Below are 14,664 nucleotides of genomic sequence, written 5' to 3' on the forward strand. Positions count from 1 at the left end.
AAACTAGCCAAGGATCTAAGTTATCCATCTACTGATTTTTGGTCAAAATACAGGATTAGGATTATTATCCTTTGGAGATTCAAACCTGAGACACTTGCCATGAGGTTGACATTTATTTATTTTTTTCTTTTTTTTTTAATGTGCATTCTTATTATTTGTTTATTTATTTATTTAACATCTTTATTGGAGTATAATTGCTTTACAAGTGGTGTGTTAGTTTCTGCTGTATAACAAAGTGAATCAGCTATACATATACATATATCCCCACATCCCCTCCCTCTTGCATCTCCCTCCCACCCTCCCTATCCCACCCCTCTAGGTGGTCACAAAGCACCAAGCTGATCTCCACCTGCAATACAGCTGCTCCCCACTAGCTATCTATTTTACATTTGGTAGTGTATATATGTCAATGCTACTCTCTCACTTCATCCCAGTTTACCCTTCCCCCTCCCCATGTCCTCAAGTCCATTCTCTACATCTGAGTCTTTATTCCTGTCCTGCCTCTAGGTTCATCAGAACCATTAAAAAAATTTTTTTTTAGATTCCATATATATATGTGTTAGCATACAGTATTTGTTTTTCTCTTTTGCCTTTTGATTAAAGACCAATGATTGAAATGGCCTGGAATCAGAAGTGGTAATAATTTCATTTTCTGAGTTGTGGAAGTATTTGGTGCCATTTTTTAATTTTCAGAGAAACACATTAGATTTCTTTCTTTTGTAGCTCAAGCCTGAAATCCTTTAGGTTTTCAAATATTTTTTGAATTGAAATTATCATCTACAACAGCCTATCAGAGAACTTAAAAGTGCAGAGTAATAAATGTTTTTTTAGCCAATAACTGCTAACTTGGATTAAAGTATTTTTTCTTTAAAAAAAAAAAACTATATGAATGATACTGTTAGTGTTTTTCACTGTAATAGTGTGTTACCCTGTTACATCAGCTATTTTAAATTTTTGCCTTCCATACTATCTTTTCCCGTATGCCTAATTTTTTCTCTCTTTTGAAAGAATCTATGGGTTAATAAACTTATATTTCACTGTTTGATTAGCATGCTATGACTTTGAATCTTGGCATAGCTATTTGTTGGCTATCATTGACTTATGATTTCTGTTAAAGAACAAAAAGGACTCTATACCTTTTAGTTTCCTTCCACAGTAGACAGGTTATGAAAGGAGAATATTGATCAGCAAGTATCAGTAAAATGCAATGTTTGGGGCTGCTGGACTTTTAAAAGTTAGCTGTCATTTTGGTGTCTTTCCTATCAATCTGATTATGATTGTTTTGCACTTATGAATTCCTTAGAACACCTGTTTTTCTGGAATAAGAAAATGTTTGACTTTCAGTGACAGGTGCAAATTATCTACATCATTTTAAATCGAGTTGAGGTAATATAGGAAAAAAATAGTGCTTAGGAGGTGACTTTGTACTTACAGTGAAATGTCCTTTGTCCAAGCCAAGTATGAAAACACTCGCCATATTCTTTATTCTGTGGTCAGGCCAAAATTCTGTTCAAGAATGGTTTATTCACAGAGGCATCTTACCCTTATTTTTCGTCATGAACACTTGACTGTCTCTTAAGTAGTTGTTTGTTTTGTTTCAAGTTTGTTGCATTGATAAAGATAGAACATCAAATTATCAATGCTTAAAGTAGAAATCCAGCAATTCTTTGTTCCTTTTTCCACAATAATTTCTTCCTTGCATCTTTCTAAGTCTTTCCAAATGTTTCTGACTTGAATTGCATTTCTGTTTCATGGCTCCTCTTTGCTTGCAGTAGCTTCTAGTGCCTTCTGCAGAATTCACAACAAAGCATATAGTTTTCTACTCACTGTTTTGATCTAACACCTTCTTTCATACAGGTTTCTGTAAAATTGGAGAAAAGGAAGGATGGGGAATAGACTTTTAGTTTTAAGGCCCTCTCTCTTTTGCTCCTTTCCCTCCCTCCCTCCCTTCCTTCCTTCCTTTCCACTTTTTTTCTTCTGAGTTCCATCTGGAACTTACAGATGGTGCCTCCTGAAGCCAGGAGTATGAAGCTTAGAACTGTACTAACCCAGTGGTCATGGCTCTATTCTCAGGTTGTCCTTCTCTCCCGGTGCAAAATATCTATTTTCATCTTCATTTTATTTCAAGCTTTTTGACAGTTATAGGAAATTTCTTGGAGAATAGGAAACAGGTTATTATCTACTGATATTACTTTGGAGATATCAAAGTATAAGACAAATGACTGAATAAGAACAGGTCTTCAGTGACACAACTTGGGTTGAACTTTGGCTCTGCCACTTATTAGCTTTGTGATCTTGGTCAATTCAGTCAACCTTTTTGAATCTCGGTTTTCTCATTTTAAAGCTGTTCTTCACTGAAAGAGATGATATATGAAAAGTGATTTTTTCATCCTGTAAAGTGCTCTGGTGGTGTAATTTTTCATAACTGGCTCCGTTTACATTTTGGAATCTTTAATATATTGTAGTAAAGATAAGTAAAGAGAATTCAGACTTTCTGATGAAACAAATTTAGTGAAAATGCAGTGGATCAGCTATTCAAAAATTTCACAAATGAAGGTAGAATGGAACTGATATACTTTTTGATGTATTATGTTTTAAACTTTTCCATGAGTGAAATATACAAACATATAAAAGTATATATAATGTCTGTGCACATTTTAAATAATAATAATCACCAATGTACCTATAATCCAGTTTAAGAAATAGACCGTTTTAAATAATAATAATAGTAATGATTACCCATATATATATCACCAGCTTAAGAAACAGAAGATAGCACATCCTTCCTCTAAACTCATCCAGAGTCATGATGTTAAATACCTTCTCTATGCTCATGACTCCCAAATTTAAATGTGTAGTCTGGACTTCTCTCCTGAACTCCAGACTTGTATATCCAGCTGTGTATCTGATATATCCACTGGCAATGTCTAATAGGCATCTCAGTCTAGACATCTCTAAAACTGAACTCCTGATTTCTGTTGCCACACACCTGGTCCTCTGTAGTCTTTTTTTTTTTTTGTTTTAATCTCAATAGCAACTCTATCTTTCCAGCTGCTTAGGCTAAAACCTTAGAGTTTTGATTCCATTTTCCCCTCACACCCCATGTAGAAGCTATCAGCAGAGCCTGTTGACCGTTCATTAGAAATACATCTAGAATCTCACTTCTCAACACCCCAACTGCTAACCTAGTCCAGGCTCTTGTTGTCTCTTTCTAGATTATTGCATTAGCCTCCCAACTGGTATCTCTGCTTCTATTGTTTTCTCTCCTTTAGTCTATTTTCAGCACAGAGGCTGGAGTGATCTTGTTAAAAATAAGTCAGATCATGTCACTCCACTGCTCAAAACCCTCCAATGACTTCCCTTCCCCCTGGCTCAGAGCAGATGCTCTATACTGCTGACCCCCTGGTAATGCTCCCATCGGTTCTTTTTGTAAAAATAAATTTATTTATTTATTTATTTTTGGCTGTGTTGGGTCTTTGTTGCTGTGCACAGGCTTTCTCTAGTTGCGGTGAGCGGGGGCTACTCTTCGTTGCAGTGCGCGGGCTTCTCATTGTCATGGCTTCTCTTGTTGTGGAGCACGGGCTCTAGGCACGCAGGCTTCAGTAGTTGTGGCACATGGGCTCAGTAGTTGTGGCTCATGGGCTCTAGAGCTCAAGCTCAGTAGTTTTGATGCACGGGCTTAGTTGCTCCGAGGCACGTGGGATCTTCCCGGGACACGGTACGAACCTGTGTCCCTTGCATTGGCAGGCAGATTCTTAACCACTGTGCCACCAGGGAAGCCCTCCCATTGGTTCTTGACTGCTCTCCTCTTTGCTCATTCTCTTCCAGCCACACTGACATCTTGCTGTTCCTCAAATATGTCACTGGGCTTGTTGGCCCTTAAGGTTCTTCACTTTTTGTCGGTGGCCTCTGATCTGACTTTCTTCCTTTCCTGATGCCCAGGACTTTCAGGTCTCTTCCTTATGTACGTGGCTATTTTTACCTGGCTCTAGGCCATTAGGCATGAAGTGATACCCTCAAGCAAATGGCCATTTTAAAAATCTGGTTACTCTTTTTTTTTTTTTTTTTTAATTAATTAATTAATTAATTTATGGCTGTGTTGGGTCTTCGCTTCTGTGCGAGGGCTTTCTCTAGTTGCGGCAAGTGGGGGCCACTCTTCATCACGGTGCGCGGACCTCTCATTATCGCGGCCTCTCTTGTTGCGGAGCACAGGCTCCAGACACGCAGGCTCAGTAATTGTGGCTCACGGGCCTAGTTGCTCCGCGGCATGTGCGATCTTCCCAGACCAGGGCTCGAACCCATGTCCCCTGCATTGGCAGGCAGATTCTCAACCACTGCGCCACCAGGGAATCCCAATCTGGTTACTCTTTTCCTTTTGAACTCTCCTCCTTTTCCCCCCACCCCTCCCCTTCTTTTTTTGTCTTTCTTTTCTCTGTTGCCAATTCAGCTGTTCATTAAAAGTATTATATTTTATTCAGCATTTTTTGATGGCTTCTTTATCAACCATTTTGCCACGACTCAAAGTCTGAATTGTTATTAACTAGTGAAGTTAGACCAATGATTTCTCATAATAATTTTCTTTTGTTTTTTTCTTGGATTAAAGGATGGAAGACTCCAGACAGGAGATCACATCTTGAAGATTGGTAGCACAAATGTGCAGGGAATGACCAGTGAGCAAGTTGCTCAAGTGCTGAGAAACTGTGGGAATTCTGTCAGGATGCTTGTTGCAAGAGACCCAGTTGGTGAAATTTCCATAGCCCCTCCTACCCCTGCAGCCTTACCTGTTGCCCTGCCTGCTGTGGCCAACAGGAGCCCTAGTTCTGTGAGTATACAAATTGCTCTTTCATCGTAAATTCAGTACTGGGTGTGATTTACTGCAGGATTAGAAATGTTTTCCACTCCAAGTGTCGCATGGGTGTGAGTTGTGTCTCAGTGCTCAACAGGGAAGCAGAGGAGAGCCCAGTTTGTAGACACTAGACAAGTTTGATTTTCTTTTTTTTGCCATTTCTCAGGGTTAAGTCATTCAACTTCCCTGAGCCTCAGCTACTCATCTGTAAATTGGAGAATAATAATACCTGCATTTCTATTTCATAAGATTGGTGAACAGATATCCAGGTAGTGGAGGGGAAACTGTAAATACTGGTCAATGTATGTGTGTTATCACTGATAAGAACAGACTGGCCAAAGGGAATAGACATTAATAATAATAATATTTATTTTGATTATTAACAATCATTACAGTTATATAATAATCATTACTATTAATCATTATCAAGCACCTGGAATTGTCTAAGTCATGTGAATTTTTCATAAGAATTCTGCAAGGTAGGTCTTATCATCCACTTAATAGCTGAGGAAATGGAAGTCCAAATAACTTGTTTTAAAGGTCATATAGGTAGTAGGTTGCAAAGCTGGGGTTTGAATTTAGATCTTTCTGGTCCATTCCAAGTTCTTTTTTTGGTTTTTGTCTTTCAGTCTTATTAAGATAAAATCGACATACAGCACTTTTTAAGTTTAAGGTGTACAGCCTAGTGATTTAATTTACATACGTCATGAAGTGATTATCAGAATAAGTTTAGTGAACATCCATCACATCATATACAGTTAAAGAAATAGAAAAAAAATTTTTTCTTGTGATGAGAACCCAGGATTTACTCTCTTAACTTACATACATAACATACAGTGCTAATTATATTTATCATGTTGTATATTACATCCCTAGTACATATTCATCTTATAATACAAGGTACAAATGGAAATTTGTACCTTTTGACTGCCTCAATCTGGTCCCCCCATCCCTCAGTCCCAAGTTCTTTCCAGCCATCTCACAGGCTCTGAATCAAGAGATAATAAGGCAAAAGGAAAAGAAATAGTTTTTAAAAGGACGAGCCAGGAAGAAGAAAAGAGAAGTGATTATGGTGAGAAGGGGGTGGGAAGCCACCTTTCAGATTCATTTGAGGAACCATTCGATGTCTTCTGGAAAGCCTTTCCCTACTTGGAACCATGTGAGTGGAAGTTTTCTGTCAGAGATATTAGAATCACTTTTGTTTTCTTCTCCAAACTAGTTAGAACCATTTTCTTTTCCATCCATTATTCTGGTTTTCTGAAGCCTTCTACTTTGTAGTGAGGGAACAGTGTAGCTGTGTGATAAGTGAGAATTTGATGCAATCAGTTATTTACTTTCTATTATTAATGTTTTGAATTGAAAGCAAGGTATTATGTTTTTAGACACCTTACTCTTTTACAGAAATATTTTAAATTAGAAGACAAGAATGATAATCAGTTTTAGGTCAATATTTTTTGCTTACAATAGTTAGTCTTACCATTTGTTTCTAACTTTCTTTACAGTAAATTCTTTCAGATACAGATTTATGCTGAGTTTTTTCTAAGTGGCTGTATTAGTTTTCTCTTGTTGTATAACAAATGATCACAAACGTAGTGGCTTGAAGCAGTACCCTTTGTTGGTCCACAGTTCTGTAGGTCTGAAGTCTGGGTGAGCTTTGGTGGGCTCTTCTTAGAGTCTTACAAAGCTTAAATCAAGGTGTTGGCCTGGCTGGGCTCTTATCTGGATGCTCTGGGAACAGTCCATTTCCAAGCTCTATCATATTGTTGGCAGAATAGTTTCTTACAGCCATAGGACTGAAGTCTCTGTATTAATGGCTGTCAGCTAAGGACCTGTTTCAGCTCCTTAAGTCCCCCTGTGTTCCTTCTCACATGACCCCTCCTTCTTCAAACCACAAGTCCAGTCCTTATCCTTCAAATCTTTTTCACTTCCCTTTCTGCCATCAATAGGAGAAAACTCTCTGCTTTTGAAGGGTGCCTGCTTAGATTAGCCTTACCTGGATAATCTCCCTTTTCCATGATATAAACACAGGAATGGCACCAGGGATCAAAAGTCATAGAGACAATCTTAAAATTCTGCGTACCACAGGTGCTCAGAAAATACTTGACAAACCATGCACAAATTGACTATGTACACAAGCTAGATAACTAAACGTTATATATAATTAAAATTATTTTTTCCTTTCAGGACAATTCTACTCTTTTTGAAACTTATGATGTTGAACTCAGTAAAAAAGATGGACAAAGTCTTGGAATTAGAATTGTTGGTTATGTTGGAACCGCTCAGACAGGTAAATGAATCATTTCTATTTTACATTTGGAAATCATTGTAAAGGATGTTAAGGTTTCTAGAGAGTAAAATTAAATATCTGCAGATTTTAATTTAAACATTGAACAATAAAACCATGAATCTGTAATAGCAACCAGTTACAAAAAATGATTAGAGAATCACAGTTTTATCTCAGCAGTTTTATAGCTGGCTCGATAGTCATTAACAAAAGAATTTAATTTATCCAACATAGTGTATAACATTTGAATTGTACCTCCTCTTGTTTCTAAGATAGATATATTTTGAATATTGAGACTGTTGCATATTATGACATTTTACATGTGATAAAGTAAAATGATTACTGCATATATTTCATATTGTGAATGTCAAAAAAGTATTACTATTATGTTTAATTATCAAAAGAAGGTAAAACAAATGCTTTAATTAGAATTATTTTTCTTTCATATAAAGGGAATACATTGTAAGAATAAATGCATGGCCCAAGTATCTCTGAATAATACTCCCTGAACTCCGACATGCAAAGTTTTGGTCACTTTCACTGTAAGAGTTACTCTATTATGATAAGAAATCACTACAGTAAGGAAAAATAAATCTTTTTCACAAATATTTGCTAGTAAGATGAAAAGTTAAAGTTATGAAATGTTCTGGTTTTTTAAAAATTGCAAGGTTAGAGAGTTAATTTTTTTAAAAGTTATTATTTTGCATATTTACAGCAGGTGGAAAGATTAAAAGTGCTAATGTATTCAAAGTCCTGAATGAAATTCATATCAGACCACCTTGTGCTATTTTAGCCTAATGAAATAACTGTTTTCAAACCTTTAGATTTTTCTAAGTGCCACCATTTTTACGTTCAGAATTTAAATGAGTTCTAAAGAGCTAAGTATGGATTGTGTACTAATGTTGCAAAAAAACCCTGTACTTAGTAGCTCTTAATATGCTGTCTGGTTAGAGAAATCATAAACTTGTGGTTTATGAACCTTTATTACATTAAGTTTTCAAGTTGTAAACCTAGCGATATACATGCAGAGTAAAATGAAGTGAATGATAGATAACTGAGAAAATTTGATGTTTATGTTACTGAATAAGAAAAGAATCATTTTACTTGTTTACCCTCAAAAGCAGCTTTTGGGACTGGAGCAAGGGCTGGGGGAGCAGTGTTGAATCCGAACACTAGAACGTTTTATAACTCAATATGCTTTTTAAACATATAGCCTTTCAAAATAGTTTTCGCTTTATTCCATTCATTGGAACTTTTGAGCAGTTGCTTTGCTTAGTTTTGGAGGGAGTAGAAAAATGAATATAAGAAAAGTCTATTCAGGGAGATAAACATGTAAATAACTCTCAGTTGTTTGAGGATAAATGAAATGTATGTTTTATCAGAAATGCAAGCAAACTATCATCATATGGCAGATGAAAGACTCATTATGACAGAGGGAAATGGAGAATTCACAAAGAAAGAGGCATTTGTACTAAGCATGGAAAAGGAGAAGGATTTAGATAGAAGGGGTTGAGATTGACAGGAATAAAAAATGAGAAAAGGGATAAAATATAGAAAATACTTGGTGTTTTGGTGGAACATCATGAGTCTTGTGTGTCTGGACTTTTGCCTTATTGGAGTGGTAGTTGGAAGATGAAGTAAAACAAGAAGTTTGGGGCAAATTATGGAGGTCCTTGAATGTGATTCTATGAAATTTACATTTTATCATGTAGGCTATAGGAATCCATTGTTGTTTATATTCCTTCTACAGACAGTATTTTAAGTTCATTTGAAATTGAGATAAAAATATAAAATCATCCAGAGCTATGGTCTTTCTTTTTCTAACTTTTCTTCCAGCCCTTGCCCATAGGCATACATACTTTTTATATAGTTGTAATTTTTATATACATTTTATGATATATATAGAAGCTAACATGAGTAGTGAACTAAATGTAGGAAGACCTGTTAGGACCCTCTTGTCTTAGTGCTGCTGAGAAATGATGAAGGTTTATGGCAAGTCAGCAGTGAGAAGGGAGATGGACCAAGAGAAGAGAGTAAGACTTAACCTGAGCTCTCCTGAATTCCAGCTGATACTGGAATGCATTTCATCAAGATTCCATTACTGATTATTTTTCCAAAAATAGGCATCAATCAAATCATTTCAAATTTGGGTCACTTGTTATGGTGACAGTTTGAAATAATCCATCAATTTCTCTGCTTGCATTCAGAATAGTATTTATCAAGCCTTCAGTCAGCCCCTTTAGCTAATTAACCTCTTGATATGAATTTTGCAATCAAGGCCTAATTAGAGCTTTCTTCCTTTTTCCATATGTTTTGTGCACCTTAGGAGAAGCTTCAGGGATTTATGTGAAAAGTATAATACCTGGCAGCGCTGCATACCACAATGGTCAAATTCAAGTGAATGACCAAATAGTTGCTGTAAGTAACTGCCCTCTGTTTTAGAATTGAATCAAGTTGGGGGAAAAAAGTTATCATTATTATAATATATATGCAATGGGAATGGCTTAATATAGTCTCATAATGTTTTAAAAAAATTAAGTTTGTTAGTACAGTGAAATCTCATTAATTTGGACTCTCATGGTCCTAAATTTTTTTTAATTAAAAAGAAAAAATTTTTAATTGAAGTATAAGTTGATTTACAACGTTGTGCCAATCTCTGCCGTACAGTAAAGTGACTCGGTTTTACACATATATACCTTCATTTTTTAGTATTCTTTTCCATTATGGTTTATCCCAGGAGATTGGATATAGTTCCCTGTGCCAGGCAGCAGGACCTTGTTGTTTGTCCATTCTAATTTCTTTTTTTTTAACTGCCTGTGAAGAAGGGAGGCACTAATGATATTGGCAGGAAAAAAATACTGTATACATATGTATATTATAATATACATACACATATATTTGAAAGATGCTCTAGCATTCTCTTACAAAACATTTCAAGCACCTCTTTGTGTTCTTTAAATTCATCAATTTTATATGCAATTAATAGGTCATTTACTAGAACTATTTATCTCTTTGTGAAAGTAGTTTTTCTATTAATAGTAATTTTGAGTATATACAAAATTGAGATATTTTTTGTTTTTGAGAATGCAGTCATTGCCTTTTCTCAATTCGGATTGTAATTGGTATTTCCTCCATTTAGTAGAAATTAGTTAAATTTTGCAGTTTATTTTCTTTTTCTTTTATAAATTTATTTTATTTATTTTATTTTTGGCTCTGTTGGGTCTTCGTTGCTGCGCACGGGCTTTCCTCTGGTTGCAGTGAGCGGGGGCTACTCTTTGTTGCGGTGTGCGGGCTTCTCATTGTGGTGGCTTCTCTTGTTGCAGAGCACGGGCTCCAGGCGTGCGGGCTTCAGTAGTCGTGGCTCGCAGGCTCAGTAGTTGTGGCTCGCAGGCTCTAGAGCGCAGGCTCAGTAGTTGTGGTGCATGGGCTTAGTTGCTCTGCGGCATGTGGGATCTTCCCGGACCAGGGCTTGAACCCGTGTCCCCTGCATTGGCAGGCGGATTCTTAACCACTGCGCCAGCAGGGAAGCCCTACAGTTTATTTTCATAATAATTTTGAAGCATGTATACACACACATACACACACATTTAATTTATTGATTTATATAGAAACAAATGTTTGTTGGTATAATTTGAATGTTTGTCCTTCAAGTCCATCTAAGGAAGCACTTTTCATGACCCTTGGCTTTTCCATTATTGGGCTTAGGAAATGTCTTGTGATTGGCAGTTTGGAGATGAGTGATAAAACTTCGGAGAAGATATTAGGGGGAAAGCTAAAGCAGTGGTTTGGCTAGCTTGAAGATTGAGCGAGGAGGCCTGTTGGTCATGATGGACTTAAGAATGTGTGATTGGACTTGACTGAGATTAGTAAATACCTTTCTTGCATGTGCTTTTTCAGAATACTAGAAAACCTAATGGAGGGAGATCAGTTTCTTCTGGAAAACATCACATAGTGATATATGGTAGCGGGATTAAGTATTGGATGGCCTCTTCTCTTTTAGTAATAATGGCTTCTAGTAATACGTCTTGAGAGCTCTGTATAACAACTGACCACCTTTTATGGCACTTTGAATTTTGAATAGCAACATAGATTAAGACCCTCTACCTTTCTCAGGCTATAAGTTAAATGTATGACTTAGGAATACAATTTTCAGTTTTCTTTCTAGTTTCTCAGGAAATTTGTCAGCGTGTTTTACTACTAATTTTTCATCCTTATTCAAAAATACTTTCTTAGGTCTAATACAAATTATTTTGGGGATGAAATGAATTGCCTAATTTTATACTGCCTTGCCAGAATTAAAAGTGGTAGCTAACTTGGAACTTCTGTTTAATGTATCTTTTAATGTTTTAGGTCGATGGTGTGAATATTCAGGGCTTTGCCAACCAGGATGTTGTTGAAGTGTTAAGAAATGCAGGGCAAGTGGTACACCTAACCCTAGTTCGAAGGAGAACATCCTCATCTGCTTCTCCACATGAAGGGCCCTCCGACAGAGGTAATTAATTCCTCTGTCCCTCCCCCTACCTTGTATGGGCTTGGAAGATCAGCTCATTTATGGAAGTTGTTCTATAAGTCTGGGAAGGAAAAACTGCCCACCTTGTGAAACGCAGCAGTGGAGAAGTGAATCAATTCATTTATGCCTTGAAGAGTTTCCTTTGCCTATTATAACGTGCCAGTCCAAATGTTAGAATGTGAACCCTGACATGCATTAAGCTCTGAGAGCTTCTCTAAATGGAGATGGAAATCATTTTCCCAAAAACCTTGCAAATTTCATTTATTTCTTATATTTGAATAATAAAGCTTTGCCACATTTTGTTCCAGGGCCTCTCAGTTGTCTAATGCTTTGACATTTTGCAAACCTCAGGTTTCATATTACTTCTAATGATGTATTTGATTCTAATATTTCTTGATTTACTTTGTGAACTATAGCAAGAGAAAATAAAACATGGATTTCTATCAAGGACACTTTTATTTATAAAATAATATTTGTTACTTTGATTATAAGAATAGTAAATTTTCATTATGGAACAAATGCATAATTGTATGCATGACAATTTTTAATTATCAACTTATAAATGTAGATAGATCAACAAAATTTGGCAATCATGGGAACACATTCAATTTAAAATGAATGACAGGGGCTTCCCTGGTGGCGCAGTGGTTAAGAATCCTCCTGCCAATTCAGGGGACATGGGTTTGAGCCCGGGAAGATCCCACATGCCGCGGAGCGGCTGGGCCCATGTGCCACAACTACTGAGCCTGCACTCTAGAGCCCTTGAGCCACAATTACTGATCCCATGTGCCACAGCTACTGAGGCCCGTGCACCTGGAGCCCGTGCTCTGCAACAAGAGAAACCACCTTAATGAGAGGCCTGCACACTGTGGTGAAGAGTAGCTCCCGCTCGCCGCAACTAAAAAGAAAGCCTGTGCACAGCAACAAGGACCCAACGCAGCCAAAAATAAATAAATAAATTTATTTAAAAAAATTAAAGTAAAAAAAAAAAAAATGAATGACTGGCAGGTCTGGGGCCCCGCCCCTTACACTTCTCAGGCCTGACCTTCTGGCAGCCGGCCTGCACACTGAGCTGACACTGACAGGTCCTCGCGATGTGGCCGGACGTGCCCCCTCTCGTGACATCATGGTGGCATACTGGCAACAAGCTGGACTCAGCTACATCCGATATCCCAGATCTGTACAAAAGCAGTGAGGGATGCATTGAAGACAGGATTCAAAGCAAATGCCGAGAAGACTTCTGGCAGCAGCATAAAAATTGTGAAAGTGTAAAAGGAATAATTTACCCTGACTACAGCTTGAAATGCTGCATGTTCAAGGTGAAGATGCGTGGGCACGTGTTATGGCAGATTGAAAACGATCTCCCTTCATGGAAAGAAAAAAAACCTGTCTTGTTCATAGATTGACAATGCCAATAAATTAAAGTACGGTTCAAAAAAAAAATAAAATTGATGACTAATTATATAACTAGTGGGTAAGAAATAATTCCATTAGAATTTGTCAAAAGTTGAATACATTTTTTTCCCCTCCTCTGAAGATATAATGAGCCTAGAAATGTTTGCTTTCAACTGATATTAAATTGTATTTACATTGGAACTCTTTTTTTAAATTTTATTTTTCATTTATTTATTTATTTATTTATTTATTTGGTTGCACAAGGTCTTAGTTGCGGCAGGCGGGCTCCTCAGTTGCAGCTCGTGGGCTCCTTAGCTACGGCTCATCGGTTCCTTAGTTGTGGTATGCGAACTCTTAGTCGCAGCGTTCATGTGGGATCTAGTTCCCCAACCAGGGATCAAACCTGGGCGCCCTGCATTGGGAGCACGGAGTCTTAACCACTGCGCCACCAGGGAAGTCCCTATGTTGGAACTTTTTAAGTTTTATGTGGTAGTGGAAATTCTGCTGCTGAAAGATAGATGCCCTGTCAACTTCATTGTGTGTATGAAATTTAAAATTGCCTAAATAGTACAGAATGTACAAATGCTATATTGACCTTAAAGGTTTACATAAATATTTATACCATTATAATGGTTTTTAGTAGCTCTGATAGAGCCTTTGGCTTTAGTCTGCTGTATCAAATGAACTATGTCATCTGCGAATTAGCAGTTCTTTGCTGGGCGTGCCTACATTTTAAATTTGTATTGGGATAGGTTTTGACTCTAAATCTGCACTTCTTCTTCCATGGTTTGGGTGTCCTTCCTGTGTGTTTCACTAGCACTCTTTGAAGAGCGCTCTACTGTAGCATTTATCACACCGTGTTGTAATCACCTGTTTCGTGTGTGGTCACTATAATGTAGGGGAGTGGTTATGCCTGTGTCCCCTGCCCCATTGAACACATCTCTGTGTGCCTTCCTCATAGTCAGCATTTAAGTTTGTTTTACTGAAACAAACTGCACGGCTTCTAGCTCTTGTGCAGTACCTTCCTCTGCCATTCAAAATCTTACTGTCTTTTTCTCCTCTAAACTATTATTTGCATACCTTGTATATACTTATTTGTGTACCAATTTGTATACTACTTGTAGTGTACAACCAATCATGTATTGCTTTGTACTCTGCACACTGTTTAGTGTGTAACTCTTCTCCCCAAGCTACATTAGCAGCTTCTGGCTGGCATTTGTTTTGCTGGCACTGGGCTGTGCATTTAGTGTGTATCAAGAGATTAATGTTCTAAAAAATCCTGTGTGGTTTAAAATGTCATGTTAAGATCATAGGAACTTTTAACTGGTTATATTTTTAAACTTTTTATTATAAAATTTTTTGAACATACAGGAAAATTGAAAACTAATGTAACAGATACCCACAAACCCACCATTTAGATTCAGCAGTTAGCATTTTGCCATGTTTGCATCATCTGTTTACCTTTTTCTGAACGATTTAAGAGTGAGTAGTAGATATCATGACAATTTAGCCCTACATACTTCAGTTATAGCTTCTAAAAATAGTCATAAGATCATTATCACACCAAAGAAGATTAATAGTAATTCCCTAATATCAAATACCCAACACATACTTAAATTTTCCCAATTG

General features: G+C 37.0%; 1 protein-coding gene and 1 pseudogene across 14 annotated transcripts in view; both read left to right on the forward strand.

Annotated features, from left to right (window-relative positions):
- PATJ (PATJ crumbs cell polarity complex component) overlaps nucleotides 1–14,664 on the forward strand; it is a 349,371-nt gene that overhangs the window by 29,334 nt on the left and 305,373 nt on the right. For all 14 annotated transcript variants that reach the window (XM_036844784.1, XM_036844830.1, XM_036844805.1 and 11 more), the window contains exons 8-11: nucleotides 4,604–4,822; nucleotides 7,031–7,133; nucleotides 9,457–9,548; nucleotides 11,481–11,622. In XM_036844784.1, the coding sequence (XP_036700679.1) occupies nucleotides 4,604–4,822; nucleotides 7,031–7,133; nucleotides 9,457–9,548; nucleotides 11,481–11,622 (556 nt within the window). The remainder of the gene's footprint in view (nucleotides 1–4,603; nucleotides 4,823–7,030; nucleotides 7,134–9,456; nucleotides 9,549–11,480; nucleotides 11,623–14,664) is intronic.
- LOC118891210 lies at nucleotides 12,716–12,921 on the forward strand (annotated as a pseudogene).

The sequence above is a fragment of the Balaenoptera musculus genome, chromosome 1, assembly GCF_009873245.2.
Source record: "Balaenoptera musculus isolate JJ_BM4_2016_0621 chromosome 1, mBalMus1.pri.v3, whole genome shotgun sequence".
NCBI classification, from domain to species: Eukaryota; Metazoa; Chordata; class Mammalia; order Artiodactyla; family Balaenopteridae; genus Balaenoptera; species Balaenoptera musculus.